This window comes from Micromesistius poutassou, assembly GCF_964030765.1.
Source record: "Micromesistius poutassou genome assembly, chromosome: 14".
Lineage (NCBI taxonomy): Eukaryota > Metazoa > Chordata > Actinopteri > Gadiformes > Gadidae > Micromesistius > Micromesistius poutassou.
Genome location: NC_140284.1, coordinates 15,364,663 through 15,379,320, shown reverse-complemented (window position 1 = coordinate 15,379,320; position 14,658 = coordinate 15,364,663). Strand labels below are relative to the sequence as shown.

The window sequence follows — 14,658 nt, the reverse complement described above, 5'->3', positions numbered from 1 at the left end:
AGTAATAAGGGTCATTACCTTTGGGCTGCGGTACTGTGATTGGTTTAGGGCTGTGTTGGATGTTGATTTGGGGTCATTCTCACCTTGGTGTAGTTGCTCTCCAGGCTGACGTACTTCTGGTCCCCAGACAGCAGGTAGTCTGTGGCGTCCACACTGGCCTGGGGGGACACAGGCTCCAGGGTGACGCACTACATCATGCTACAACACGTGGGCTTCTACAGTCATGCACTGAGGAGGCCTTACAAACGTCAGGTTGCTCAGGAACACAGACTCCTCCTTGGTTTCTACGTTGTAGAGGAACACACTGCCTTCCCTTTTATGAAGATAAGTGTTATCTGGGGACAATGAGGACAAAAGCATGAATATCACTGTAGTTATCTGGCATCATCTATGTTATTGATTAACATGAAAGACAAGCAGTTTTACCTGAGATCCATCGTATTTTGTATGATTTCCATTTGATGGTGGAATTAAAATAGTCGTCAAGGGTGTAGGACCTTTTATTAGCATCATTAGCTCCTGGATCAAACAATTAGGAAATGAATGGTTTGGGCTTGATACAAAATTTATTATACAGTGAAACGCTTCGCATGAGAATGAGAGAGAGAGAGAGAGAGAGAGAAAGAGGGAGAGAGAGGGAGAGAGAGAGAGAGAGAGAGAGAGAGAGAGAGAGAGAGAGAGAGAGAGAGAGAGAGAGAGAGAGGGGGGGGGGGGGGGGGACTCACTGTTTAGGTGAACTGCCACTGGGATAATTATAAAGAAGGTGATGGCAGCGGCCGCCACGCCCATCCACAACACCTTTCCGCCCCCCTGTGGATTGGGATGAAACAACAGGTCAACAGAGTCCTGATCTCCACCTCTGGAGCCAAATAGTTTTGACCAGGGGTCAGCAACCCTAGGCTTTTTGGGGGGGGGGAAAAAAAAAAAAAAATATATATATATATATAATTTTATTTATATTTATTATTATTATTATTATTAAAAAATGTCAACGCTACAATGCAGCAGCATAATCAACCCTACCGCTGCGGTTGATAAATTACCGGACTACTTGCGGAGTGATACGAAAGACTTTCCTTGACAGTCATGAAAAATAATTCTCTACCGGAAGTCGGGAAGGCCCATGCAAGTGAACGGAGCATTCCACACCATTGAGAAGAGCCGTGTGGAATAAATGGAAATAATACAATTCCAGGTCTTCTGGAAATGTTTTTGGTCATTGTGTCATAATTCAGCTTAATATTTACTCATTAACGAGAAAATGTCAAACTTAAACTGGCACTGCATGTTGGAAAGGTTGCTGACCCCTGGTTTAGACCAACGCCCCCCGGTTACAATAGGACAAGATAAGCGTGTTGGTCTTTGTAGATGAATCATCTTTTACTATAGTCTTTAATAACTCTACGCTGCTTTAGACCAGGCTTTAGTTATCCTACATGAGGTTTACGGACCAGTCTTTAGTTATCCTACATGAGGTTTACTGACCATTCTGCTGATGGACTGGTCTTCATTCACTGGACTCGTCCTTCTCAACCTTAAAACGACCTCACGACTGCCGACGAAGAAGGAGATTTAGATATCCGATGGCCAAGTTTCATTTCCTCATTCCATGGAATAAGTTAATGTTCGGAACTAAGTAGAACAATAAGCTAAACAAAAAGTAGAAAGCGATGCGTCGGTGCGACTCGAACCCCTGGCTCCTCCAACCTCCTCCCCCTCCTGGAGACCGCAGCTCCTCCAACCTCCTCCTCCTGGAGACCGCAGCTCTCCACCTCGCAGTCTGCAGGACCTCAACACGGGCCACGTATCACATCAACCACACCGGACACCATACTTAAAACAATCATTACGGAAAGTAAAACCCGTAAGCTGCACGGAATGGATATTCAATGACAATTTATTGACAGCGTTTGAAATGAACATTTGGGTTATTCCGTCATGTTAACGGCCTGGAAGCTTCTCTCTGAAGCTCGGCATCAGTAGTAACTCTAAACAGACAGTAGGAGACGTCTCTTTACGCACAAACACATCTCAGCCCAGACCCAGTGCACACATATTGATATGTTATTACACGGCTCTTCTTAATTGTGTAGAACGTTGTGTAGAACGCTTCCCAACGTTCAGCGGTCAATTATATTTGCTTAATTGACCGTTGCTAAGCTGACCTGTCGGGCTTATTTTCCCGATAATGACCGGCGTTCTATACATTATCCCTCATATAAGCTACTTATTCCTGCCACAGCACATTATTTTCTTTATTCTACTAGTGGTTTTTAATCTCTGTTTGAAACATCATTTATTTTGCTCCTGGCTTTCATCTCAGGTGAAGCCCTCTAGACTGTGCGGGGTCCAGGGACTGGTCCAGACTCAGTCTGAGTCCAGGGCCTGGTCCACCAGGTTGGCATGGGCAGACAGGTCGAAGGCAGGGAAGCGGACGTCCAGCTCTTTCCATTTAGTGCACTTGCTGATCTTCCTGCCTTTGTAGGTGACCACCAGGTTCTTCACATGGAGACTGGGCAGCTCAATGGCACGGTAGAGCATCATGGAGCCCCATCGCTAACAAAGAGCGAGAACAGGTTATGAACCTCATGTTGCGGAGATCAGAGAGCTACGGCACAACAGAATGGCACCATGCTCAACGTTTCAGAACCCACCTGGCCACACGCGTTGCACGCTACAAACTGATTGGTCTCGTACTCCACCAGCCTCTCCTGAAGGTTGGTGTTATCTTTCTTATTGTAGAGACTCCTGTAAACACAGACATCTGAATCAACCGACCGCAGAAAGTACTGAACAGGGAGCGCTCCCCAATGACAGACGAGGAGTCAGACAGTAAGGTCCCTACATGACCCTTGACCTTGTGTTCTCCTTACCGGAACTCTGTGGACACGACCACATGGTGCATGAAACTGACCACCTCGATGTCCTCTCCACGGCACACCTCCTTGTTGCAGCCGCGACAGCTGAAGGACACCTCAGACGGACTGTCATTCTGCTTCTTCTTCTTCTTCTTATTCATCAGCATCTTCCTCTCGTGGATGGCCTCCAGCTGGTAGTTGGTGATCTGAAGACAGAGGAAACAAGATTGCTGTAGCGTGGATCAGCACTGAGTCTCAGTTTAGTCTCAGCCACATCCGAGCTGGGCTTCTGATGTTGGATCTTCATGATCTGTTTTACCGTCTTTTTGAATTCTTCCTGATCCATGTTCTTGATCTTCACAATGGCTTTGTTCATCATTTTCTGGCGGAACTCGTTGACTAACTCCTTCTCCACCACCCCGGAGCCAGGCACCGCCACCAGGGTGTAGCTGCTGTTCTCCGCCCGGGCACGGCCCTGCGCCTGAGGAGAACACCGGACCGTCACCACACTGCTCCACCGCGCTGGAGCCTCCAACGCACTGCACCTTCAGGCTGGACCCTCCAACACACCGCTCCACCAGGCTGGACCCTCCAACACACCGCTCCACCAGGCTGGACCCTCCAACACACCGCTACACTAGGCTGGACCCTCCAACACACCGCTACACTAGGCTGGACCCTCCAACACACCGCTACACTAGGCTGGACCCTCCAACACACCGCTACACTAGGCTGGACCCTCCAACACACCGCTACACTAGGCTGGACCCTCCAACACACCGCTCCACCAGGCTGGACCCTCCAACACACCGCTCCACCAGGCTGGACCCTCCAACACACCCCTACACTAGGCTGGACCCTCCAACTAGGGGTGTAAACCTCTGGATTCAACACAGTTCGATACGATTACGATTCTTAAGGCAACGATTCGATATTTGCCGATATCAAAAATTTGGCTTCGGTACGATTCGATTCAGTAACATGAACGATATGAAACAATATTTTTCGTTAACAGAAAAATATGCCATTTTTATCAAGTCACAAATGCATACAACCAAATAGTGGTTCACAGTGTAATTATTTTATTAAGCTCTGCTTAATTACAGATAACCTTATTTTTAAAATAAAAACTGAATGTGCTTTTGAAACACTTGAAAGTGCAACCACTCAAGTTACAAGCTGTAACATGAAATGAAAATGGACAGTGCAAACTTGACTGTGGTGGGGATTGGGATTGTAGACTGGGGAGGGAGGGGGCGATCGGACGCGTCTTTTTAGTCACGGTGAAACAGCTGAGTTGGCAGCTCTGCTGTGTTTTCGTTGCAGGTGATTGGCGAGGTTGGTTGTGTTACCGGTGTAGGCCTATTTCAGTTCGACTAAACACCGTTTACATATAGCATGTGTTTTGTCCAAGTTCCCCTCTTTCTTCCGGAAACCAAAATAGAGGCACCAAAAGATTTAGGTCCTAATGGCGAGTGGATGTCTGCGCTCCCCGCTTCATGGAGCTGCGGAGAGGCTATGTTCTGCCCTGTGCGTTTGATTTCGTCTGCCGTGTGAGTTTAATTTCGTCTGCCGTGTGCGTTTGATTTCGTCTGCCGTGTGTTTGATTTTGTCTACCGTGTGTGTTTGAATTCGTTTTCCGTGTGTGTTTGAGTTCGTCTGCGTGTGGAGGAGGCGGAGCCACGGCGCTGCCGACGTGCGGGGGTTGACGTTGTATTCAGAAATCAAATCATACTTTTTTTTTTACAATTAGAATAAAACGGAACGGTTTAATAATCGATACGTGATTTGAATCGATGCAACCCGCACGTGGCCTCTAGAATCGATGCATCGATACATATAGGTTTATCGTTACACCCATACCTCCAACACACCGCTACACTAGGCTGGACCCTCCAACACACCGCTACACTAGGCTGGACCCCCCAACACACCGCTACACTAGGCTGGACCCTCCAACACACCGCTCCACCAGGCTGGACCCTCCAACACACCGCTCCACCAGGCTGGACCCTCCAACACACCGCTACACTAGGCTGGACCCTCCAACACACAGCTACACTAGGCTGGACCCTCCAACACACCGCTACACTAGGCTGGACCCTCCAACACACTGCTACACTAGGCTGGACCCTCCAACACACCGCTACACTAGGCTGGACCCTGCAACACACCGCTACACTAGGCTGGAGGTCACTGTTGTTCCAGATGTTCCCTGTTAGCACTGACCTGAATCATGGAGATCTCGTTGGTCACGAGGCCGTAGCGAATCACAAAGTTGCAGGCCGATATGTCCAAGCCTTCCTCCGCCACGGTGGTGGCGATCAGCAAGTTGACTTCGCCGTGTCGGAACTTGTTCAGAACATCCTTTTGTTCCGCCTTCAAACAGAAGTGATTCCAGAGAGTTTACCGAAGGTAACATGCTAGCATGCATGCTATAGAATGTTCTTCTCCATTGTCATGTTTCAATACCGCTGTTACGTTATAAATTCATACTAGATGACGCGTTAACACAGAGGTATCATAATGTACACTAGATGGTAACACACACTAAAGCGTATCATAATGTACACTAGATGGTAACACACACTAAAGTGTACCATAATGTAGTAGTGGGACTCCTCCTGTCCCCAGTAGTGGGACAGGAGGAGTGTGTCATAACGGTAGTGGTACAATAGGAGTGTGTCATAACAGTAATGGGACAGGAGGAGTGTGTCATAACGGTAGAGGGACAGGAGGAGTGTGTCATAACGGTAGTGGGACAGGAGGAGTGTGTCATAACGGTAGTGGGACAGGAGGAGTGTGTCATAATGGTAGAGGGACAGGAGGAGTGTGTCATAACGGTAGAGGGACAGGAGGAGTGTGTCATAACGGTAGTGAGACAGGAGGAGTGTGTCATAACTGTAGAGGGACAGGAGGAGTGTGTCATAACGGTAGTGAGACAGGAGTGTATCGGGTGGTGCACGTGGCTCACGCTGGTCATGGGTTTGACGCTGCTCTGGTCTCCTCCCCCGATGACGTAGTTGGCGTGCACCCCGACCTCGGCGAACTTGGCGTTGCCCTGCACCCACTGGGTGAGGGCCATGGCGCTGCGCCGCGTCTTGGTGAAGATGATCCCCCGAGCGTCCCCCCTGTTGGTGAACTCCTTCAGGACCTCCACCCTCAGCGTGGACAGGCTGCTGTTCTCATACTGCGGCATCGTCACCAGCTGCTGCAGCGCCGCCTTCCTCTCTGAGGACGTAGAAGGTATGACCCAGGATGGAGGCTACAGCAGGTGAAGCTATGACCCAGGATGGAGGCTACAGCAGGTGAAGCTATGACCCAGGATGGAGGCTACAGCAGGTGAAGCATTAGGAGAGGAAGCTCTTCTCAGAAGGAATCTCTGTTGATTAACATCTTTAATACTAAAAATCACCCAGCCAGAGAGATACTGTGGAGTGAAGGTACACATTATTCCCCCTACACACTCCCGTGGACGGTCACAGCAGAGTACCGAGCAACAACCAGTTGCTGGGCGGAGGGACGATACCTTCGAACAGTTTGAAGAGGAACCTCTCGGTGTCTGTGACCTGGATGGGCGTCTCCTCCTCGGGAGCCTCCTTCCTCCTCATCTCCTCCTCCTGGAAGGCGCTCAGGACCTCCAGGGCGTCGCACATCCGGATGACGTTGCTGAGCTGCAGGCCCTCGTTGTAGCGCCGCAGGTGTTCAGCGCAGACCCTCACCTTCTGGTCCTCCTCTTTGGCAGCTAGGAGGAGACGCAAGGAGGTGAAGGTGTCAAGGGGACATTAAAGGGACCCTCAGTGGGAGGGCTCTGGGTTAAGGGGACCCCCAGTAGTTGAGGGGACCCCCAGTGGTAGGGCCCTGGGTTCCTGCTGCCCAGTGGTTGAGGGGACCCCCAGTGGGAGGGCTCTGGGTTCTTATTGGTGATGGACTGGTAACGATGGCGGGCTGGTGGATGAAGAGCTTCCTGCTTCTCTGTGAGGCACTAGGGTTAGGGGTATGATTATGGTTAGGGTTAGGGGTAGGGTTAGGCTCACCGTTGTACTCTCTCTGCACCACCCACTAGGGTTAGGGGTAGGGTTATGGTTAGGGTTAGGGGTAGGGTTAGGCTCACCGTTGTACTCTCTCTGGACCACCCACTGCTCGTAGTTCTGAGTGCCGAAGTCACAGGTGGAGTGTAGGTCAGCATGGAGGTGGATGGCCGTCATGATGGCCTTGATGACGTCACCAAAAGGATCCTTTAAGAAGGGAACAGGAATCGGGATGATCTCATGTCCTTGTTTACCGCTAGTTTCAGAGGTTGCGTTGTCCAGCAGCCAATGGTCTCCAGCTAGGCATACTTTGAGTATAAATGAATAGAAACAAAAGGATTTAGGAAACCTTTCTTCTCTCCTCCACGATGGAGACCTTCTTGTACAGGTCCTTGTCCGTGTCTTTGCTGCTTGCTGTCATGATTTTGCAGGCGTCCAAATTAGCACAAATCTACCATGGATAAAAAAACAAGAGTGTGAATTAACTGTCAAGTGGATCAATAACAAATCTGAAACCACATATTCAACACACAACTTGTGTTGTGTGTTATTTACAACACACAACTTGTATCATGTATACAACCTGTTGGTCAAAATATTCAACATGGCCGATACACCCCCCAGTGTGAGGATATAGGACAGGGAGGAGGAGGACGGAAGAGGGAGGAGGAGGGAGGAGGAAGGAGGGAGGTGGAGGAAGGAGGAGGGAGCATGAGGGAGGGAGGAGGAGGGAGGATGAGGGAGGGAGGGAGGAGGGAGCATGAGGGAGGGAGGGGGAAGGAGGAGGAGGGAGGGAGGAGGAGGATGAGGAAGGGAGGAGGGAGCATGAGGGAGGGAGGAGGAGGAGGAGGAGGCAGGAGGAGGAAGGAGGAGGGAGTAGGAGGGAGGAGGAAGGAGGAGGGAGTAGGGAGGCAGAGGCAGGAGGAGGAAGGAGGAAGGAGGAGGGAGCATGAGGGAGGGAGGAGGAGGAGGAGGAGGAGGGAGTAGGAGGGAGGAGGAAGCAGGAGGGCGGGCAGATCCTTTACTTTGAGGATGTGCTCCTCGGCCTTGGTGCTCTTGGTGGCGCCGCCGACGCCGGGGGAGGCGGTGAGGCCCAGGACCTGGGGGACGGCCCGCGGCTCACTGCCCTGCTTGCTGAGCTGCAGGTTGCGGTACTTCTGCTTCAGGTAGCGCATCATGATGTTGTTGTAGACCCCGCCCTTCTGGGTGTGATGGCACTCGTCGATCACCATCAGCGTCAGGTCTTAGAGAAGAAGGAGATGTTCAGTGGGAGAACGGCAGGAGACGCACTGCTTCAGAGAGACTCCAGCACTGTTTAACCTCTCACTTCAACTTCTAACTTCTTCTCCCTTTTTAAGATAACAGGGTGACTTATGTTCCCTCTCTGACGGCAGCCTGTGATTGGGTGGTCTGAGCCGTCCACCCCCCTACCGGCTCTCCGGAGAGCTCGGAGAACCTCCAGTGGAGACCAAAGAACACTCCGAAGAACCAGGCCATTTGAAGTTAAAGATAGGAGTGAGATTTAAAGAGAGGAGTGGAGGAGTGGGATAAGAGGTGTGGAGGAGTGAGGAGAAGAGGAGTGGAGGAGTGAGAGAGGAGTGATATTGAGGAGTGAGAGAGGAGTGAGCAGTAGCAAGGCAGCGTCTCATATGGGTGTGCTGAAGCCAGCGGACAGGAGGAGAGGAGAGAGAAGCTCAGGACTCAGCAGCAGATGTTCAGAGAGCGGCTCCACCTCGGACCGTGCCAAGAGCCGTCTGTCAGAGGGAATTACCCAGGGAGCCCATCCTCCTGCACCCCGTCCTCCTCCCCCTCCACCACCTCCTCCTCCACCCCCCTCCTCCACCAGGCTCCTCCACCTCCACACAGCGACCCATGTCTGTAACCAGCGACCCGTGTCTCTAACCAGCGCCCCGTGTGTGTAACCAGCGACCCGTGTCTCTAACCAGCGCCCCGTGTGTGTAACCAGCGACCCGTGTCTCTAACCAGCGCCCCGTGTGTGTAACCAGCGACCCGTGTCTCTAACCAGCGACCCGTGTCTCTAACCAGCGACCTGTGTGTGTAACCAGCGACCCGTGTCTCTAACCAGCGACCTGTGTGTGTAACCAGCGACCCGTGTCTCTAACCAGCGACCCGTGTGTGTAACCAGCGACCCGTGTGTGTAACCAGCGCCCTGTGTGTGTAACCAGCGACCCGTGTCTCTAACCAGCGACCCGTGTGTGTAACCAGCGACCCGTGTGTGTAACCAGCGCCCTGTGTGTGTAACCAGCGACCCGTGTCTCTAACCAGCGACCCGTGTGTGTAACCAGTGACCCGTGTGTGGAACCAGCGCCCCGTGTGTGTAACCAGCGCCCCGTGTGTGTAACCAGAGGCGGGGGTGCGTACCACTGAGCTCCACCCTCTCATCGTCCTGGTTGTCCGACCCCTCCAGGTGGTTCTCCAGGATCTGCGCGGTGCAGATGATGACGTCGTGGTTCCTGACAATGTCGGGGAAGGAGATCTTGAGCTGCGAGTTCCCGCTGACCCGGCCCACCTTGAAGCGCCTCAGGAACGGAGCGAACTCACTGGAGTAGTGCTGCTCCACCAGGGGGATCTGAGCACACACACACACACACACACACACACACACACACACACACACACACACACACACACGCACGCACACACACGGACACACACAGACACGCACTCGTGCACACATAGACACACACACACACACAAATACGCGCACACACACACACACACACACACACACACACACACACACACACGTGTTTGATGCATTTTCCTCAGATGGACGTAGGGGTAACAGTGCTATTCCCTCCAGTTGTCCATTTAAGACGCTGTGGTACCGAGGGATAAAACAAGCTCCTAGTTTGGACCTGGTAGGAATGAACAGAGGGAAAACCGTCCAATGGTGAGGAGGAATGAAGTCATGTGACATATGACATCATTGCAGTGGAAAATGAATGTCTCCAATTACAAAAAGAGAAGAAATTGTAGGGATTTTTCCATGATTATATTAGTGGAGCCGCACATAAACTGTATGGCATGTCATTTGTGGTAAGCAGACACACACACATACACACACACATACACACACACAGTCAAACACACACACATACACACACACATTCAGTCAAACACACACACACGCACAGATAGACACAGACAGACAGACATACACACACACACACAAACACACACACGCACAGATAGACACACACACACAGATTGATAGACAGACACGCACACATCTAAACACAAACATACACACGACGACACACGCTCCACTTCCACACATTCCACGTTGTGACTGTCAGTCATTGAATGCTAGGGTCAGGGGTCAGCACCTTGTTCACCAGCACCACCACCTTCCCGGGCTTGCCCTCCGCCTGCCGGGCGTCCAGGTGCTGCCCCGTGATGTACACCGCCACGCGCGTCTTCCCGCTGCCCGTCGGCAGGCAGATGATCACGTTGGCCCCGGCCAGCGCCGGCGCCGCCACCTCCGCCTGGTAGGGCCGCAGGGAGATGACCCCGTCTCCGTCAGCCCCTTCTCCGTCAGCCCCGCCTCCATCAGCCCCACCTCCGTCAGCCCCGCCTCCATCAGCCCCACCTCCGTCAGCCCCGCCTCCGTCAGCCCCGCCTCCGTCAGCTCCTCCACCCACCCTGTCTGTAAACCAAAGAGTAGTATCTCAGGAGAGCTAGCTATTGCACTTTTAACACCTCCAAACCTAGTTGAGAACTCTTTGACGGTAGACTAAAGGGACAGCTTGTCACAAACCCCTCTACTTAACCACACCCGGAAAATCTAAACTACGCTAATACTTAAACTATGTCCAAACTAAACCATCTCTACCCCAATGCCTAAACTAACGATACACAAAACCTAAACTCTCCTACCTAGACCTAAAATATAAACTTGACGATGCAACCCCTAAACTCGGCGACCCTTAACACTAAACTCGGCGACCCTTAACCCCTAAACTCGGCGACCCTAAACTCGACGACCTGACCCATAAACTCGGCGACCCCCTGACTCCTAAACTCGGCGACCCCCTGACCCCTAAACTCGGCGACCCCCTGACCCCTAAACTCGGCGACCCCCTGACCCCTGAACTCGGCGACTCTAACCCCTAAACTCGGCGACCCCACCCCTAAACTCTAAACACTTAAACCTAACCATCTGTACCTGAATACGGCACTAACGTATACCTAAACTTTAAGCCCATTAATGACCCATCCCTAATGTCAAAGCGTAGGCTTTGATGACCATATCATCTCTGGTCTCCCTCCTCTAAGGGTTCCTTTGCCACTTTGGTCGTAGTTTGATTCTCAGGTCTTGGAATGCTTCAGATGTTTCATTGTTGCTCGTCAAATAAACATTTTATTGACCTCATTTCAGTTGGTTCATTTCTTTTGTGTGGACACTTTAAAAGGCTTTCAAACTGCTTTCACCCTCGAAGCACTCGAAGCATGCCTTGAATGCAGCCTCTTTTAGAGCTGGTGTAGCAGCTCCTGTGGAATGTGTTCCGGCCCTCTGCTGACTGCAGAGCGGCAGTGAGCATGTGGTTGTCATTACGATCTGCTGGAAGCTGCTGCGGTAGTGGAACACATGGAATAGATTCCCTGGCATGCAGCGGTGCGATCGAGGAATGCGGTCTCCTCTCTGGAAGGCCACCGCAGGGAGCCTTCCAGCCCCCTCTGGCTGAGCCTCTGCCTCACTCAGACTACGGGGCGAAGTTCTGTACAAATAAAACGTCAGCCCATTGGACCGGGTGTTGATCAGAGTGAAGGGTCAGCTTTCCTTACAGCTGCCTTGAACCAAGGAAAGATGGTCAAAAATCAAACATGTGCATTGCATTGGTTTAGACTGGTTTGTAATTTGTACACGCACTGGTTCAAGGGAACAGAAATGGTCTAAACAAATGACACTTAATACGGCTTATGAACTGATACATTTCAGGTCCAGCCTCGTCCGACTACGAAGTGCTCTAAACCCAGGGCGGTAGTTGGACCTGTAGGTGGGTGTGTGTGGGTGTTGGAGGATGTTGGAGACCACAAAAAAGCTTTCCAACGCGTGGTACAATAGTTGATACCACTCACATGTATGGGATGATCATTTAAACCCAACATACCTGATGAGAGGTTGAGAGAGCGGTCCGAGTCCTCCTGCATCAGACTGGTCCCACTGCTGTCCTCGTTGTACAGGTCTGAGGAAACAAAGGAACAAGGCTTTCTTTCCACCTGCCTCATAGTTCATACCGGGCTCACAGGCAGAGCAAAGACGCACAACCCTGACAGGTAAAGGTTCTGGGTGGGACCACATCGAACCGGGAGGCCACAGATCATAGTGGATGGTTTTGTTCTTTAATGTTTAAACGCTAGGACTAAGTTCATCACTTTTTTCAAATGAGGATTTAATTTTGAAGCGACTAAGACCATGGGGGGAGACGGCGTGCTTCTGCAGGGAGATCCACTGCGCTGGTTGGCTGGTTGGCTGGCCATGCTTTGGATTCCCCTGTGAGTCGCTACGTAGCCGGTGCACTAAATAGCCACAATCAGCGAGACGGTAGCGGACACAGAGCCAGCAGCTGGTCACCACACCCTCCCTGTTGGCTCCGGAACAAAGAGGTTCCTCCAGGGACTGACACTCTGTGCAGTCCGCTTGTCACTGGGTCCATGTGCAGGATTCATACGAAAAAAACATGTAAACTCAACCCAAGGAGGAACTAAACACAAGATAAACCTAATAACCTCCACGCAAGCAGTGGTAGTGGGGATTCTTTAGGCTGACGGGTCATTGGGACTGGAGTGTCTTTAGCATCGCTATCTGCAGATTGGTATTTTGACACCGATATCTGATCCAGTGCTGGGACCTGATGAAGATGAACCTATCCTTTAGTAAAGCACAGCTTTAGACATTCAGTTTGTATTGGCTCTGTTCCTATTGTAACCTTAGTAAAGCGGTGTTTGATCAGTGTTGGAGACCAGCTGATGGATGTTCCTTCTCCTCTCGTATCGTCCTGGTGAGACGGCAGTAGAGCGTCTGAGTGGTCAATCCTTCCTCACCTACACAATCCTCCCTGCTGGGGTCAAGAAGCTCCTGGCCAACCACAGACGAGTCCTCTACGGCTGGCCCCGCCTCTCTGGGAACAGCACTCGGAACTGACACACACACACACACACACACACACACACACACACACACACACACACACACACACACACACACACACACACACACACACACATATAATTACAAAATTCAATAATTTGTAATTATATGATTATTTAGTACTTTAGAACTTGAAGTCACCTTTCTCGTCGTTGGTCACACCTGTCAGCTCTCTGTACAGTCTGAGGTGTTCTGTGCTGCGCAGAACTCCCAGGAATTCCGAGAACCAGCCGGGTTGACTTCTGACGATTCTTCTCAGTAGTTCTCGGGCTCCACATTGGTTTCCATGGTTTGTTGTTTCAGCGTTTATCTGAAACACACCGAGAGGACGGCTTCGTCACAGTGTGGTGTTACATTGCCATCTGCTGGTTACCGAGTGAGCACGGCTTCATCACTGTGGCGTTACACAGCCATCTGCAAGTTCAACACACCGAGAGAGGACTGCTTCATCTGTGTGATGTTATACCGCCATCTGCTGGTTCATGGCAGACTCTGCTGATATTTTTGGAAAACTATTTCAAGTTACGGAAAATATAACTTTATATGTAAATTTAAAAGGACGCGCTGGGCAAGGAGGTGTTACGGTAGAGTCTTTTGCGTTACATTTGAGCTTTTAGATGGACAGCCAGGTTGTGTTAAATACAAAACTCACCTTTTCAACGTCGTCCGCGGTGAGGATCTTCACTGAGAAGCACTGGTTGCACACCTCGCCGGTTTTCATGTCCAGGAGGCTCGGGGAGAGCAGCTCGATCAGCCGGATGTGGTTGTCGTTCTCTGCCTCCACGTCGGCGGCCGGCGGCCTGACGTCCATGTAGTCCGCCGCGTGTCGGCAGTCCGCGGCGGACAAGGCGTCCACGAACCCCCGGAACCAGCCGGGGGCCCGCGGCTTCCGGACCACCGCGTCGATCAGGAGGTCGGCCGCCTCCCGTTCCCCCTCCTCCCGGACTCTGCGCTTGATCAGCTCCTTCTGTTTGTGGTCGATGAAGTGCATGTGATCCAGGACCGGCTCGACTCGAATGAGGGTTTTCAATCTGGCTCGGAAGTTTTCAATGAGATTCACGTCTCTTTCATCGGAGTCCATGATGACTGGACGTAGGCGGTGTTCTCCACAGGGTCCGTATGTTATGCACACAGGGTGCCTCCGTCCCGTCGTTCACTGGAATGACGTCGGGCAATTTTACTTTCAGTTTCGTTTATCCAGAATAGACATCAGATGAAACCGGCCACGGGGGGCAGTGTGTTCACTGTTAGAAGGTACTTCCCTGTATTGATGGAGCATTGTTGTGTCATTAGTAGGCATGTCCCGATACCACTTTTGCACTTCCGATACCGATATCAGTCCGATGCTTTGGTTTACTCTTGAACAATGAATAATAAAAACATAGGCCTACATGGAAGCACTTTGCTCATGATTGCCAATAAGCCACCTTAAAAATTTAAAATGCAGTAGGCTATACAATGTAAACATGCACACATTTAAAAAAAATGAAATGGTTGGAAACATCCCAGCAAACATTTCGACGTCAATTAGACGTCTAATCGACGTTGGTCATGGAGGTCGAAACGACGTCGATTTGAGGGGCTGATATGAAAG

At 51.1% G+C, this 14,658-nt stretch overlaps 2 protein-coding genes across 3 annotated transcripts in view; both read right to left on the bottom strand.

Annotated features, from left to right (window-relative positions):
* Nucleotides 1–1,691, bottom strand: part of fap (fibroblast activation protein, alpha) — a 12,000-nt gene extending 10,309 nt beyond the window's left edge. Inside the window, exons 1-5 of the mRNA XM_084478719.1 lie at nt 1,486–1,691; nt 726–810; nt 427–519; nt 244–335; nt 84–158 (exon numbers count right to left, since the gene is read on the bottom strand). Coding sequence (XP_084334845.1) covers nt 84–158; nt 244–335; nt 427–519; nt 726–810; nt 1,486–1,488 — 348 coding nt within the window. The 5' untranslated portion in view covers nt 1,489–1,691. The remainder of the gene's footprint in view (nt 1–83; nt 159–243; nt 336–426; nt 520–725; nt 811–1,485) is intronic.
* Nucleotides 1,692–1,879: 188 nt separating this feature from the next.
* ifih1 (interferon induced with helicase C domain 1) lies at nt 1,880–14,221 on the bottom strand. 2 transcript variants are annotated; one of them, XM_084478718.1, is made up of 17 exons: nt 13,717–14,221; nt 13,206–13,374; nt 12,959–13,054; nt 12,025–12,099; nt 10,503–10,559; nt 10,240–10,472; nt 9,272–9,479; nt 7,915–8,132; nt 7,239–7,340; nt 6,973–7,096; nt 6,388–6,603; nt 5,833–6,089; nt 5,088–5,237; nt 3,178–3,339; nt 2,874–3,064; nt 2,655–2,748; nt 1,880–2,556 (listed from the first exon to the last, which is right to left on the bottom strand). In XM_084478718.1, exons 1-17 carry the CDS (start codon nt 14,143–14,145, stop codon nt 2,368–2,370), a joined length of 2,970 nt encoding a protein of 989 aa, XP_084334844.1. In that variant the 5' UTR covers nt 14,146–14,221; the 3' UTR covers nt 1,880–2,367. The 2 variants fall into 2 exon arrangements, with proteins under 2 accessions (XP_084334844.1, XP_084334843.1); XM_084478717.1 differs by having other exon boundaries at nt 10,240–10,559.
* Between the last annotated feature and the right edge of the window lie 437 nt (nt 14,222–14,658).